The sequence below is a fragment of the Oratosquilla oratoria genome, chromosome 16 (assembly GCF_046742065.1).
Source record: "Oratosquilla oratoria isolate Oo_2021 chromosome 16, ASM4674206v1, whole genome shotgun sequence".
NCBI lineage: Eukaryota > Metazoa > Arthropoda > Malacostraca > Stomatopoda > Squillidae > Oratosquilla > Oratosquilla oratoria.
The window spans coordinates 40,992,129-41,009,381 of record NC_134792.1 but is presented as its reverse complement, the minus strand read 5'-3'; the positions used below and the strand labels follow the sequence as shown (position 1 = coordinate 41,009,381).

The following is a 17,253-nucleotide window of genomic DNA, read 5'->3' as shown; positions in this document are numbered from 1 at the left end:
AAATTATTGTTCACACACAACCACTCCCTAAACCCCCTTCCCCTCACTCCCATGCATCACAGTATCATCCATACGGAGGCATTCTCCACTCACCCCTATCTTCTGTCTTCTCTTTCAACAGACATCCCCCTCTTAATGCCCCTTTCACCCCATCCATCCATCTCATCCTTGGATGCCCCTCATGTTCACTCCATCCACCTCTGCCTTCCACACTTTTTATTACTAATCTTTCTTAATGCATTCTTTCCATGCATTCAAACCATCCCAATACTCTCATCAACCCTATCTCCCATCTTTTCTGACCCCGCTCTCCTCCTCACCTTGTCTCTCACTCTATCCAACCTTTTAATCCCTACCATACTTCTCAGACATTTCATCTCAAACACATTTGAAATTCTTCCTCTCTTATGATCCATGTCTGCCCTATACAGTGCTGTTGGCACAATCACCCCTTCATACAATCTCCACTTAGCATCCATTTCCAAAAGTTTATCTCTCATTACACTTTTCAATTCCCCAAGGCATTTGGTTCTCTCAATCTACAATCTACCTCCACCTCCACTCACTCTCCTGCCACAAGAGATAGATAAGAGTAAAAGATAGATGGGTTAAATATGGAGAGAATGTTTTAGACTCTGAAGCTCATGGTTGTCCAACCTCCTAAGTTTTACTCTGGAGTTGTTGATGTGCTGCAAGAGAGGGTTGGTTGGACAGTACACTTTGATCTAAAGAAGCTATTTTGCAAGGTACCTCACAGTCAACTCAGTCCATAGTTTCTAGGCACTAATTAATAATAGCAAGTCAATGCTTTGATAAAGCATTGTTAGAACAAGGTAAGTGAAGCAAACTTTTAACAAATGCCTACAGTTTTATTGCATACTACACAGAAGTTATGTAAAACAAAACACTTAAGCCTAATTAGCCAAACATCTGATACCAGTGTAAATACTTCTTACAGTTCCTTAGCCTAGTGACTCGATGACATTCATGTAGCTCAAATTGCAACATAGGATGGCTTGAAATGGAAGACATGTTGCAGCTTGAGTTAAGATGTACTAGCACCATGTGTTAACCATCACACATGAGATCAGTCTCATGGTACAAAACATGACATTCATGGGGATGAAATTATATGAATTGTGCTCAGATCTTAAAATTGAAACTCCATCTTTTTGGAAAATATTTTGTTTGCTGTTTTAAGTAGCCCCCGAGTGTTTCACCCTTCAGCAATAATGACAAGACCTAATCTTTTAGAATATATATTTTTTTCTATTTTGTTTTAGTAAATTGTACTCTTAGGGAATTGGAAGGCTGGGTTGGTCCTCCAAGATAACTCTGCAGAAAGGGTGGTCTCAGCTGGGAGTTGATGGAAGGGTGTGTGGAAGGCTTCAGAGGTCATTAACACTCATTTCGTCTTCCTCTGCAAAACAAAAAGTATAACTGTATAAACTGAAAATAAGAAAAAATTATAATTGACCCACTTCATAATAAATGGGAATTATTCTTTTATTGTAGCTACCAATGGCTCTCCCACCCTAACTGTACACAGCATTTCCCACACATTTCCCACATTTCCCACACAGCATTTCTTCTTTGCATGAGTTATGGGCCTATCCAGTGGCTGTTCCTAATTTTAGTTACCTGGGAGCCATAGGTCTTTAGAAAGAGAAGTCTGGAACAATGGATTAATTGATACCAATGGGTATTGTTATCTAGTATTCCTTTGGCAAGGAATGGGTAACAACCTATCCTCTTCCATACCATTATACCTGCCACTAAGCCCTTTTTTTCCCTCTCTTTTTCTTTGTAGCACCCCTTGTACCTTTGGTAAGGGGAGGGTTATCCAGTTGTACTCAATGTACCCAATCATTTGATCTAAGTCTGAATGAATATGTATGACACAAGTATGAAAAGACAATTGTTGAAAATGGTTATTACAACTATGTTATGTTTGAAGCAAAAAAAAAAAGTTTTCTGAACAAATGCATGAGTTTGTAGATTAGCTTATGTAAGGATATAGTCCAATAAGAAGCATAAATGAATATCTAAGTTTTGATCTACTTCATATATTTTGATCAAATTTGATTAGCGGAGGCAAAGAGGTAGGCTTTTATGAATATATGCTGAAAAAAAAGTGTAAGTAAAGAGAAACTTACTTCGGGAGAAGTAGGTGACCTTGGCAACTTCACGTGCCTCGCCTTCTGAGTTGGTGGCCACACAGGCATAGGATCCAGTGTTGGTCTTGTCTACCCGCATGATCTGCACCCATCCAGTCACCATGAAACGTTCTGGTCCACCACGCACTTGTACTGCTATGGCTGAATCATCACCTTAAATAATCAGTGGAATGAGTTATCATTACAAACCAGAGGTCAGTGATTTGAATCCTCAGAAGTCAGTGAATGACATCATTAAGGACATGGTCTTAAATTTAATGGTGTAAAGGATGGGAAAAAAATTAATTGTAGTCACAAAGACATTCATCATGCATGCACCAAAAGACTCCTATATAAGGTAAGTGGTCAAGTCCTGGTATATACCCACCCTTCACCTATTCAAAATTTATTTATTGTCCCTTCCATCTTGTTTTGGATGAAGATCTCTGTACCATGCCTGCTGTTCCAGTCAGAGACAATGCAGCAAGATACAACACCTCCACAGTAAAGTCCAACTCCTCCCTCATCCTCTCAAAAACTTACAAAGCAAACAAGAAGAAATCCCTTTGGGCTGTATCACTTTATCATCCAATCACAACAACCCTCCACTCACACCTATCTTTTGATCTATCCTTTGCCTGCTCGACAGACATTCCTCTTGCACCTTATGTCTCTTTTACCCTGTCCATCCACTTCATTTTCAGTCATCCCTTAAGTTTACTTCATTCACATCTATCTTCCACACTCTTTTTGCTAGTCTCTCTTCACTCATTCTTTTCATATATCCATATAGTGTCATGAGAAGAATCCTTCTTTCTTCTCTTCACAGTGTTCTCTGTAATAGATACCTATTTCTCACACTTTTCACTTACCTCCCCACATATATTTACTTGCTTTCCTTACTCTGTAATTTACTTCTACTCCTCAACTTCATTCCCTGCTACATGAGACCCTAAATACTTGAAAGATCTCCACTTCCTCCAGCTTCTTCTTTCAAACTTGCTTCCAACTCACTGCCATCCTCTCCCCTGACAGATCTTATCATATTTACTCTTAGTTTAATCCCCTTATATACCCTTCAAAATTCAGACAAACTCCTTTAGCTTCTCCTTTGACTCAGTGTCATCTCCAAACAACAACTGGCTAACTTCTCACTTCCTTCCATTTACCAGCAACAAACCCCTGCACATCACTCCTGTGTTTACCACCTTCACTACTCCATCAGTACATGTGTTGAACAACCATGACGACTGCACAAAATTGGTGAAGCCTCACCAGTACATCATAGTATTCACACTCTCCATTCTCTACCTTCATATGAGCTTTACTATGTAAAAACTTTTGACTAACTTCTAGACTTCACCCTCCCCCATATATCTGTAATACATCCCAGAACATCTTTCTGTCAACCCTGTCATATACTTTCTCTGAATCCATAAAAGCCCAAAATATACACTCATCTTTTGCCAAAAATGTATTGTACATCTGTCTTATTATGAAAATCTTATCTAGAGACCCTTTCTTTTTCCTGAACCCACACTGTTCTTCCCTAATTACTACCTGTTTCCCTCCTAGTCCTTTCAACACCCTCCTTTATGCTTTAGGAACTACACTTAAAAAAACTTATCCTTTTAAAACTATCAAAGGATAGACAAAGCAACTTCATTCTATGACAAACACCCCTAGATACATTTAAATTAATTATATTGGCCTGTCTTTGATCAGGTCACCCATCATTGAAATCATAGCATTACGTGACTGGCCTGGTTCCAGACCTAGATGGACAAGGCACACAGAACAATTACACTGCCCTACATAAAAAAAGACCAACAACACTGCAATATTTAAACCCAGACTGCTGTTGGATATCTTGGGGCTTTGGGTATACTGCAATAGAGACCTGGGGCAACAAGTTCCCAGTGGTCTTCTCTACACAAAGATAATAAAACTAATCACAACCACCCCATGTATTATAATTATGGGGATTGGACTGATCCCATGGAGTATTGATCCCACAATGAGTGATAGGTTGACACCCCCCCCCCCTAATTAGTAAATTTACATCTTTCACAGCTTTCTCCCCTTCTCGCATCATTCCCTTCATGAACTTCCATTCCACTTCATTTTCTTCTTTCATCCTTCTCTTCTCCTTCATCCCACCCTTCCTCCCCTGTCTTCCATGTATCTCCTTCTTACTTGTCTTTGGCATGCACCAGTACATAAGATTCCACTAATATATTTTTTTTCTTTTCACACTTGCCCCATATGCTACTTAAAATAATCTGGCCCCTTCCATTTTCTTATTTGATCTAGTCTTCTGTATACATTTCTAGGCATAGTTAAACTGATTTATGTTTACTTTTTATATTTCACATACATGCAAACACAGAGTGCTGGATATATGGAATAACTTAGACAAAGAAACAGTGTGTGCAAATACTATTCAAGATTTTAAGAAAAAACTTGATGCTGAAAGATACAAAGACGGGTCACTACGAGCATAGCTCCCTTCCTGTGTAATATAACTAGGTAAATACACATAAAAGCTGATATATGATCAATTGCAATACTTGAGTTTTAGCTAGATCAGATTTTTAAACCCCATAATCTCTCCTACCAATAAATTCTTTATGTATTGGGACAGGAAATATAGACAGATGAAGTGGTACAAGTGTGACATACTTGGCAGTTTGACTGTTGAGCCATCGTCTTTGTGGAGAAGCCAGTACAGTTCTGGAATTGGGTAACCTACAGCCTCACAGTCCAAGACCATGATTCCACCAAGTGGCCGTTTTGCATTGCTGGGAGGTGTCTTGATCACTGGTGCTGGAGGGAGACATCATGCAAGCTTTTACAAGATAGGTCATTTGTGGTACTATTTTCCAACTAAAGCTAACACAAAACTATATTTACAACTAGATAAATACATATATAAAAATTGACAGTATGAAAGAATATATGCATATAACAAAAGGCCTTTTCACCCTTATAGGGTGGATGGATATATATATATACTAATAAGAAACATTGGTAACTTGGGTTCAGTTATGCAAGAGTGACCACTGGGAAAAAGTAAATGAAGCAAAGCACTCTTGTATTACATCTTCAATGCTAAATAGGTCTACATGTATTTTGCACTGAAGATATAATACAAAAGCACTTTGGTTCATTTAGTTTTTCTTTACCAGTGGTCACTCTTGCATATATATATATATATATATATATATATATATATATATATATATATATATATATATATATATATATATATATATATACAGTATATGTACACACTAATGCTGGTCAACTAGAAGAGTCCACAAGACTGATACCCCATCTGGGGTATTAGCTGCATGTTATTGTGGGGTTAAAAGCTGCTCAGTAGCATGCAGCTGATACTTTAGGGTCTATATGGGGCACCCCTATGGACCAGAGCCACACATAATTTTGTCTGTGATAGAGGAAATCTTAGTTCATAGAGAAATGAGGATACTTTATCATATTAAGACTGTCTCTCCATTATGCTGTCCCCCTACTATTAATACTGTCCTGCATCACTTCTCTGAATGCTCATTTCTTTTTTTCACCAAAGCCTGTGGTGGGGAAGAAGAACACTGCCACCAATTGTTCCTGCTTGATTTGTAAAAGGTGACAAAAATGGGACAGGGATAGGACTAGACATCCTACTCTCTGTAGCCTCAAAGGGTGCATTCCTAAAAAACAAAGACATCCACTGTAAGAGGCATTGTCCTAGCCTCCCAATAGGGGGGGAGGGGGTTGTGACATTAAACCAATCATCATCATAAGAGGGTCTAGGAGGAGTTTTCCAACCAGAACCCTAAGGTTTGGGTGTTTTAATGCGTGTGGACATGTTAGAGATGAGAGTAAAAATGAAGAGATAAGCAGTATGTTTGTGAGGAGAAAGATGGATGTGTTGGCAATGAGTGAAACTAAACTGAAAGGGAGGGGTGAGTTTGAGTTTGGAAGTGTAGTTTGGAGGGTGTCAGGAGTGAAGAGAGGACGAGGGAGAGATGGGGTGGTTATACTAGTAAGTGAAGAGATAGGTAAGTGTGTAGTGGAGTGGAAGGAGGTTTCTTCAAGGTTGATGTGGATGAAGGTGAAACTGGGAAGCAAGATGTGGGTTTTTGTAAGTGCATATGTGCCTGGTAGTGAGAAGAGTGTAGAGGAAAGAGAGACATTTTGGAGAGATTTAAATGAGTGCATAGAGGGTTTGGGGAGAAATGTCAATGTAGTTGTATTGGGAGATCTTAATGCTAGGGTAGGAAATGAACCGATACATGGAGTGGTTGGGAAATGTCGAGTTCCAGAAAAAAATTGTAGTGGAGAGTTGATGGTGATGTGTCTAGAGAGTCAATGATAGCAAATACAGTGTTTAGGAAGAAAGTCAAGCATAAATACACATGGGAGAGAGTAGTGGATGGAAGGGTGGTAGATAGGGCTTTAATGGACTACACAGTGGTAACCAGAAGAGTTTTGGATGTACATGTTCTAAGGGGAGAGAGTGGGGGAATATCAGATGATCTTTTTGGTGTTGAAGTAAGTTGAGAGTGGAGGATAAATGGTGAAAGAAGAAAAGGACAGAAGGTAGAGAGGTGCTTAGAGTAAACTGGTTAAATAAGAAAGAAAATGAGAAGGAGCACAAGAAGAATCTGAGAGAGGAGTGGAAGGGAGTGAAGGATAGAGTAGAACTAGGAGTGGAGGAGGAATGGGGATGGTTCAAGGAGGGAGTGACAAGGTTCGCAAAGTTGGTGTGTGGAACAAGGAGGACAGGAGGAAATAGAAGGAAGGGTAGTGAGTGGTGGGATGATGAAGCAAAGAAAGTTGTAGAGGAGAAGAAGCAAGCATTCATAGATTGGTTAAAAATAGGGCAAGAGAATCATATGAGAGGCACAAAGAAAAGAGAAGTAAAGCATAAGATAAAGGAGGCAAAAAGGAAAGCAGATGTGAAATGGGTTAAGAGTATGACAGAAAATTTTGAAAGTAATAAAAAGATGTTTTGGAAAGAAATTAAGAGAGGAAGAGGAGGTGAATCAAGTAGAGAAGAAAAAGTAAAAGGTGCAGATGGAGAGATGATAATGGAAGAGATGGCAGCAAGAGGAAGATGGGCAGAGTATTTTAGGGAGTTGCTAAGTGTGAAGAATGATAGGGAGGGAAAGGTAGTTGCAGTGGGAAGCTCTAAGAAAATGACAGTGATGAATGAGGTAAATGGAGGAGAGATAAGGAAAGATGAAGTGAAAGCAGTTATTAAAATGAGAGCAGATAAGGCACCAGGGTTGGATGAGTTTCATGCGGAGTGTCTAAAAAAGTGAGGTACACTGATGGTGGAATTGGCTGTGAGGTTGTTTAATGTTTGTCTAAAAGAGGATAGAGTGCTGGAGGACAAGAAGAGTGCCTGTATAGTTCTGCTTTACAAGGGAAAGGGGGACAATTGTGAGTAGTAGTTTCAGAGGGATCAGTTTGTTGAATGTAGTTGGGAAGGCTTATGGGAGGGTTTTGATTGAGAGGATTAGGAAAGGAACAGAAGGAGTAATTGGTGAGGTACAGTGTGGGTTTAGGAGAGGTAGGGGTAGTGTGGATCAGATTTTTGTGGTAAGACAGATATGTGAGAATGCTTTAGGAAAAGTAAGGATGTTTTTTGGGCCTTTATGGATTTGGAAAAGGCTTATGACAGGGTAGACAGGAAGGCACTGTGGGAAGTATTGCAGATATATGGGGATAGGAGGAAAGCTGTTTAGAGCAGTCAAGAGTTTTTACGAGAGTAGCAGAGACTGTGTTAGAATTAGAAATGGAAAGTGAGTGGTCTGATGTAAAGGTGGGACTTTGCCAGGGATGAATTATGTCATTTTGGCTGTTCAATTTATACATGGATAGGGTGATGTAAGAGTTAAATGCAAGGGTGATGACCTGGGGATTGCAGATGGTTAAAGAAAATGGAGAAAAATGGGAGATAAGCCAGTTGTTGTTTGCTGATGACACTGCACTTGTGACAGGATCAGAGGAGGGATTAAGGAAGTTAGTGACAGAGTTTGGAAAGGTGTGCAAAAGAAAGAAGTTGAAGATAAATATTGGTAAAATAAGGTGATGAAATGTACAAGGAGAGAATGTGGCAGCAAATTGGAAGTGATTATTAAAGGAGAGAGAATGGAGGAAGTGGATAGCTTTAGATAATTAGGTGTGAATGTGGGAGGAAAGGGAGGAGTGGAGGTGGAGGTAGAATGTAGATTGATAGAAGCACGTAAATGCCTTGGGAGATTAACAAGTGTAATGAGAAATAGACATTTGGGAATAGATGCTAAGAGAAGATTGTATGGAGTGATTATGCTGACAGCCCTGTATGAGGCAGAAACATGGAACATAAGAGAGGAAGAGAGGAGTTTGAATGTGTTTGAGATGAAATGCCTGAGAGCCCCTGATCCAAACGGACAGCTCAGCCATGCGGCGACCAACAGGCAGATATTTTGTCCACTTGCTGTGACAACTCATCACACTGGCAGATGACGTTGAGTGGGGGACCAACCAGACACATTGCCATGTTCCCTTTTTCTGTCATGTATATATTGACCACCTTGACTTTGAACATTATTCCTCTGAAGAAGCCACTCAGGCGAAACTAGTCAGAAATAAATGTATTTCCCTCAGCCCATGTTCCCATTACCTCCTACCCACATTCGTCACAATGTTCACACAATACGCACAATCTATTCAGCCCTCCCTCCATCTCTTGTGGGACATCAACCACTCTTGAACAAAAGATTAACAGGTTTGATACACATGATCTTCCAGTTCTGAAAGAACTGATTGTCTGCCAAAATGCTCATCTATTCAAGGTATTACCTACTGGTAGCTTGTAGTGGCATGAAATGGGGGAACTGCAAGCATATACAACACAATGTCAAGATGCACAACATTCCCTATATTGTGTGTTCTTAGAAGATACAATGGCTAGAGCTCTTTGTAATGTTGTGCATGTTGACAGTGTGTTATATATGTTTGTAGTTTCCCATTTCATCTCACCACATGCTGCCACTGGTTCTGCTCACCTGATCTTTCACTTTTCTCAGATTTCTCTCACACAATTCAATTGCTAGGTAGTTCAAGGACACCAGTCTGTAGTTAGGTGGTACCACATTAACCCTTTACCAATTCTGGGGCACAATCTCTTCTTTTCATAAATACAACTTATGGGCAGCTCTTTTGAATATCTTGTGGTTATAGTCAAAGCTACCTTTGTACTAACCTTGCTTGCAGGGTCCCCGCTCAGTAACATAGAGCTGAGGGTTGTGCAGGGCTGATTCCCGCAGGAGGTGACAGGGTGTGTCATAAGTCTTATTGTCTGAACCACAGACAAAGCCGTTTTCCTCACAGACACATACAGATTCTTCTTTCTGTTGGGGGAAGGTCAGATTTAGTGTCTTATGTAGGGTATGTTTGCCAAACTAATTTCTGTATTTTGAAGACTTTTTGCATCTCCACTTGTATCACATGAGACTGTTTTTTATTTTTGCAATATTTTGAAAGTTCTAACATATGTTGAATAAATAATAATTCAGCATTGCAACTACAAATCAGAATATATATATATATATATATATATATATATATATATATAAATATATATATATATATATATATATATATATATATATATATGCAGAAAAACCACTAGGAAAATAATAGAAATGAGACCGAGCGCTTTCGGCTATTCAGACATTTTCAAGACGCGTTCAAGTGATTTCTTCTGCATATATATACCAAAAAACTAAAATCATGAATGACACAAAACTGAATGTCTGCATCCTCTACAACTTTGCTCACCCCTGACTACCATGGTTTAAAGAATCACCCACTAGTCAAATTAAATAATCAGCTTGTTCCACTGGATGAAAATCTTAAATACTTGGCCTCATGTGAAACCCACATAATCTTCAGTACTCAACAATTAAGAAAATAAATAAATAAATAATAAAGTGTTTCTTTGCATCCTTCAGACAAATGGTATTTTTCAAATTGTTTCTAGAATTTTGCAATGCCTTCCCGTCCCAAACCAAGAAATCTTTGCCAATTTTGTCCTTCTCTGTGTGACCTGAACACTGCAATCATCACTGCGTGTGTCGCGACCACTGGATTTTTACGTCATCTGAGCAGGACACTCAGCCATGGTAAATTAAATGTTTCTTTAGAATTGACCAATGTTTTCTTCATCAGTGTTGCTGAATACATGACCTGAATACTTCAATCCTCATTGAATGATAATTTACGTCATATTTTGTTAAATTCACTCCTAATCTAATATATTGATTCTTCCAAGATATTCTAATATAACAGCTGAGATTTTTTACAAGGTAAATCTTCAGATTAGTGAACAAAACATGGTCTCATGGACAGCTGGCATCTTCCCGCCTGTTGGGGCAGCTCGTCCTCAGCCAGGACGGGTGGCGTGGCGTGGTGGAGAACAGAGGGGACTAGTGTTGGGTAAGGGTGCCACGTCAGCGAAGATTTGCCTGTGACCACACCCTGCCTGGGTGTGCCACGTATGTCCAATTTCCTCTGTGGTGGCCCACACTCAATATTCACATAAAAATATGATATTTCACTCTGTATATGACTGAAGGGTTTGCCTTGATAAGTGTCATCATCCTTGATAACCAACATCGTGCCCTCTACGTAGCGACTCTAAGCTGGCCCCATTGCTGCCACGTGTCATCTTCAGTTCTTCATCTCGACACGACGTGTCAGGATAGACGATGAAACAAGACCTAGCAAATACATGGCCAATGAACATCGGTGGGTCCTCCAGTTGAAAACTGTAGGAACTTGGAAACATAATGGGAATGATGTGACCTGAGATGGCCTGCTGGCAGCAGCGTGGGTCCTTGAACATTATCGCCTCCGAGGGGAAGATGAAGTGTGGGTGGGCACTGGAGTGAGCGAGGGAGGGGGAGAGGGTAAGTGCTCAAGACGTTAGCTAGAGACTAAATGAAGTATCCTTACTGGTTCTGAATAAAAGGAGACGACTGGTGGTTGGATTACTGTTCCTTCGTTATTAGTTCCAAAATCAGAATGCTTTGTCCCATTCATGCATGCACGGACGAGAATTAGGGTTATTGATTTCGGAAGATATTTAGAAATATCATGTGGAGCACTGTCCACTGAACAAAGGCTGAATATTATAAATGAAATACATGCGTTGTTGTAGGGTAGAGAATACAATAGTAGATAACAGATGGAGAAATGTTAATATGCATTTATATCATCAGAATTTTGATTCACATATGAAAATGTGCCCGCCAGTAACTGGTAGCGTACCAAAAAACTACGATAGTGTTCTCTTTCTTACTAGACACCATGGCTACAATGTCCCCATTAATATCTCCTCAACATTACATACAACATACACCTTTAGGTGTTGTAAAATATAGATACACATCATTCTATGGGACGCATGAAAAAGAGAGCGTGTACGGAAAAGCCAAGGGACGTGGTCTACGTAGTATATAACCCAAGACTACAGTGGAAAAAAAAAAAAAAACGTCCGTAGTGAGGCTACAGCTCGGGCATCGTTCGCATGGTCGTCGAATGAGGTTCGACTCGTTAGAAAGAGTTGCAGGAAAATCAGAGGCTACCATTGTCGCTCTCAGTTGTTGCGGGAACATTTCAAACTCAGCCACCATCGTTGTACAAAGATATGTGATTACATTAAATTCGTTTCTCAGGTAGAAAAAAAAAATAGACTAATGTCAGACGCATCAACACTAGCATGTGTGGTTTCTCAGCTGCCTTTTTGCATTTAGGCATTGGTTTGGTTAGGATGGTATATATTAGGTTTGGTTTGTTTAGTTTGCATCGAAACTTCCAATTTAAACCCGTTAGCGCCTAGAGATGTTCCTACAACCTGAATAAAATTGTCTGGTGTTAGCCACAGCAAAAACAAGAGAACAATGGACATTATCAGGTATGGCATTTCACGTCACTGTCAAGTCGCTCTTCCTATCGTCAAACTGTCGTTGCGTCTTATCTTCATTTGTCCAATTATCATACACCCTCGTTGGCTTGCTTCCGGTTAATTCTTGATAGTCATTGCCACATTTTCGTTTCTCTTTCATATCTTTAAAGGAAGGTTTTATTTAACAAGTGACCTCAGGGGGGGGGGCAAACTAAGGCTTGGCCGTTCCAACCCTCGTTCAGAGTTGATTGCCCCTAACCTAAATAAAACCGACTGGCGTTTGTCTAGAAATTCCTGAACGGGTTTGCGCATAAGATATCATTGACTGTCATATCACTGCCAGACCCTTGGCATATCACAGGAACACCTCTCAGGACTTCTGTCTCTCCAGTAATGTATTGTCAGCATCTACGTCAGGATGCCATTTTGAATAGTGCGCAGGTTGTTGGTGTGCGTGCGTGTCCCGCCAAAGAACCTGGGTAAGTCGTTTGAGTTGTCGAAAGCGTTATGTCCGTTTCAGGAATATGCTCAACGGGTATTAAATATTTTAATGGTCCTGGGTTTCATTTTTGAATATCATATATCCTTGGACCAACACACCAAAGAATACCAACGGAAATCATAATATATGAATAAATAAATTGACAAATGAAATATATTAAGAATAGTATTAAACACAGATTTTGATCCAACAGAAACTAATAACAGTCTACAAACAGCTCATATGAACCACGCTCGAATTCGCCTTCCGAGTATGGTTCCCACAATCTAGCAAACATCTTACTACACAAAATGAAAAATAACAACAGGATATACTAAAAACCATCTCAACAGAAATACAGACACCAAAACCCTTCTCTATAGCACATAGGTCTATGCATGAGCCCTCAACCCCATTACAAACACAAGCACAACCAACTGAACAAAAAAAGGTAACATTACTCAAACGTTTACAACAGCCTACCGTCCACACCACGTAATATGTCTATAAAATCACAAAACAAGCCCTCAAAAAGCCCGTCCCACAGACATCTGCTCTACAGAGAAATCCTTACCACAAGCAAAAACCACACTAGCATGACTGCGTTCATCCCATCGCTCAATTTTAAAACGGTAACAACACACAATAGGCATGGTCACAAAAGCAAATCGTCACAGGTGCAACACCAAACAGAAGACACCAAGCACCTCACCCTACTTTAACATTCTTTAGTCAAATCCAGACAACAATATATCTTTTCCTTGAGTAGTATGTCAGTCAACCCGGTGGCTATTGCCGGTTACTAGGGACCCGTATCTTTCCATTGAAATTTAAATGTTAAATGATCATTCCTACAGGGCATATGGTAAATTATATCAGGTTCGATGGTAAACAAGTCCAATCTCACTGGAGTGTCTTTGTGTGTGTGTGTGTGTGTGTGTGAGAGAGAGAGAGAGAGAGAGAGAGAGAGAGAGAGAGAGAGAGAGAGAGAGAGAGAGAGAGAGAGAGAGAGAGAGAGAGAGAGAGAGAGAGAGAGAGAGAGAGAGAGATGTGGGAGGGTGGGGGTGGCAGTGCCCAGCAACCAAGGCACAGGAGAAGTGATGTCGTTTACAGACGCGCTTGTCATCGCTCCCACCTTGATTGGATGTGTCGCCAACTGCATCTCGAGTCAGCTTCGTGATGATGCGGCGTGGGTGGAAAGATGCGACGCAAAGTTGTTCAAGCAGCTTGTCTCGTTCTCACCTCTCTTTCCTCGTCAAACAAATGGCGAGTTGAAAACAGGTATGATGTTTCAAGGCTTTTTGAAAATAAATTCAAGCCCCCCCTTTTTATAAAAAATCTTGATTTACTCTATCCGTAGTAGGCGAAACTTATTTCTCGCCACTGCAGCGACACGAGAAAAAAGTTAAAACTCGTTTCATTTATCCCTTTCCGGAGTGTGGTATTCTTCACTTTATTCATCTACGTGGCACCCCCATCCCTAGCGAATATAATCCATCTCCATTCACCCCTTTCGTACAGAGTGGCACTTTCCATTTTATTTAGGTAGCAGACAGGTTTATCTTGGCAGCGTCCTACTGGTACCGAAAGAGTTAATCGAAATGCTGCTGCTCAAGGCGACAACCAAAATAAAAGGGAAAGTGCCAATCGGCAAGCGTAAGATGATTATTTGAACGTTGAAAGGAAGCCTGAATAGGAATAGATTGAATTTGATTACAAATGCTGACAAATTACCTAAAATGATTTACCCATATTTCTATGATTATTCTCATTCCTTCACGTTTTGTAACAACATTCACATGAAAATAAAAATCTGAAAAATAATAATAATTTTTTCACAGGCGACCCCATACGGTTTGCTAATTGGGCTCAGATTGATTGTAATGAATTCATAAACAGTACCCTTGAGGCAGAAACGCTTGAAGGCAAATACCTCCTAGCACATTGGTTTTATGTGACAGAGTTAACGGAATAGCGAAAGTGAACGTAGCGAATGTCATGGTGGAGAATTTAACATGTGGTGTGCGAGACAGCCGGTGGTGAACGTGGGCAGCGCACCGACTAATGTTCTTGTTCATGTTTATGCTCATATTGAGAGAACATGTGGATCGAGTTCTGGGATTGAAGGCCAGAGTCTGAGGATGGGAACTGGCGAGTGAGGGGTAGAGGGCTAAAACTTTCACTATCGGATTGCACCAAATATTAATGTTGAATGTAATAATATATATATATATATATATATATATATATATATATATATATATATATATATATATATATATATATATTCTTTCAACAACTGAAACCTTGGTTATGAAATTATCATACTGAAAGACCACATGGAAAATAAGTCGTTTCTACATCTCAATTTTTCTCTCATTTTTCAATATGAAATTCATCATGTGGAAAGACCACATGGAAAGAAAGGGTCGTTCGTAAATGTTCACCATATTACAACATGGATATATATCTCCTTTTCCTAATGCCTGACACTGAAATATTGAAGAAATCGAAGCCCGAGTCGTTAAAAAAGAAAGAAAAAAAATAAGAGGAGGAGGGTGTCTGTTTAGGAAACCATGAGTCAGTGACGAACAGCTACAGCTATCAGGCCAAAGACAAGCTGGCAGGATTCGAAAAGAGTGGAGGTCATCCGGCTCTTTCTGACCTCCGGTAGTGGAACCGGGTGCACTAGGACGGGAAGAGGCAGGAAGAGGGAGGGTGCAAGTGTGATGTAGAGGAGCGTATGGGGCGCATGCGCAGGGCGTATGGGGAGGGCGAAAGAATTACAGAGAGAGGGGAAGGGGATAAGAATAACAATAAAAGTTAGTATGAGAAAGAAGAACAGAGGCGAGTGAAAGGGCCATGGTATGGGAATAAAAGGTAGATAAAGATGACAGAAGAGGAACACGATGATGAATTTGAATAACGAAGATAGGTTTCTAGAGGGGGAACGAGAAAGTGGAATGGTGAGTAGGAAAGAAGAGCGGAGTAAAAGGCAGACAGAAAATAAAGATAGGAGAGAGAGACAGAATGAAAACAGACTGAGGTCAACATAGGGATACAACGAAGGCAGTGATGGAATTGTTTTCAAAGGAAGTCAGTATCCAGGATTTAAACTCCGAAACGATTAAAATGATTCAATTCTCTTTACTATTGTGTAAATATATATTCGTTGTATCGTGTGTTCATCTCATGTTTTTTGCACACTAATAAATGAATGAATGAATACTGTGGCATTGTTGGTTGCTATAAATCTGTTGATTTTGAACATCTGTGCGATGTGTATTTTATATCTTTTGTTCTTAAAGTACGGACTGTGCTTTTGACACTAGTACATCTTACACGCTAGTAAACGAATAATGAATACTGAAGATATTAAACATAAAAAAATGACACAGAGAAGAGGGTGTTTAAGCCGTATCGCGGCTTAGAGCCCACCTTGCCCTAGCCATTTTTATCACAAAACGAAGGGGTGTAGAACATAAGCAAAAGGCGAGAAGCAGAGATTCAGGTGCAAATGCGAGAGACCTCTAGACTAGAGCTCCAGGGACTTTACGACCCACTTTGGAATTGATCTGAAAGGAAGTTCATGCTCCGGCATTTGCAGTTGAGGATTAGATTAGTCAAGGGTAGCAGAGATTAGTGACTCAGGGTATATGTTATTCGAACTGTGAACTTTACCAACATCCTTCCTCATCAGGTGGCACTTTTCCTTTTATTCTTACTGCTGTCAGGCTACTATATTCATACCCGAGGCAACCACAGTTCCCGGCAGCAAAGGGATTATACCCTTTTAAATTCATTTACTTATTTCGTACTTGGGGGAGAGATGAAGCACTTTTCTTTTCATTCTATTACCTCCCAGTAATTTTAGTCGTCTCCGTGGCGCCTGGTACAGAGCAGGGTATGGTCGAACCGGATACCAATGTTTACGTTGTCGACCGCACCCTTCGTGGAGTATAGGCAGCACGACTATGTGCCTCCTACTGCAGTGAAGTATTCGAATACGCACTATCCAGTGAACATGAGAACATGGAATATGAGAGAGAAGGAACTTGAATGTGTTTGAGATGAAGTGTCTGAGAAGTATGATGGGGGTTACTAGGCTGGATAGAGTGAGAAATGAGGAAGTGAGGAGGAGAACAGGGGTGGAAAGGGAGCTGGGAGATAGGATGGATGAAAGAGTATTAGGATGGTTTGGACACATGGAAAGAATGAGTGAAGAAAGACTAGTAAAGGAGGTATGGAAGGCAGATGTGGAGGGAGTGAACATGAGGGGACGTCCTAGGATGAGATGGATGGATGGGGTGAAGGGGGCTTTGGGGAACAGGGGAATGTCTGTTGAGGAAGGACGGGAGAGGACAGAAGACAGGGGTGAATGGAGAATGGTTGTATATGGAAAATGTTGTGATGCATGAGGTGGATTGGACGGGGGAATGGGGGTGAGGTAGTGTGTGTGAGCAAAAATTTTTGACGCAGCCCGAAGGGATTTCTCCCCGTCCTCTCCTTTATATGGGGGGGACGGAGAGGGGGGGGGGTCGCCGATTTAATGAAGCGGCCTTGCTGTGGATGTGCTGTGTCTTGCGACACTGCTTCTGACCCAGGGCAGTGGACAGGGTGCAGGGATGACCCGTCATCTAGGAGGTGCTAAG

The 17,253-nt window shown here is 40.5% G+C and overlaps 1 protein-coding gene across 1 annotated transcript in view; it reads right to left on the bottom strand.

Moving 5' to 3' along the window:
• Positions 1 to 848: 848 nt before the first annotated feature.
• Positions 849 to 17,253, bottom strand: part of LOC143033928 (insulin-like growth factor-binding protein-related protein 1) — a 32,281-nt gene continuing 15,876 nt past the window's right edge. Inside the window, exons 3-6 of the mRNA XM_076199588.1 lie at positions 9,415 to 9,562; positions 4,839 to 4,982; positions 2,157 to 2,330; positions 849 to 1,420 (exon numbers count right to left, since the gene is read on the bottom strand). Coding sequence (XP_076055703.1) covers positions 1,389 to 1,420; positions 2,157 to 2,330; positions 4,839 to 4,982; positions 9,415 to 9,562 — 498 coding nt within the window. The 3' untranslated portion in view covers positions 849 to 1,388. The remainder of the gene's footprint in view (positions 1,421 to 2,156; positions 2,331 to 4,838; positions 4,983 to 9,414; positions 9,563 to 17,253) is intronic.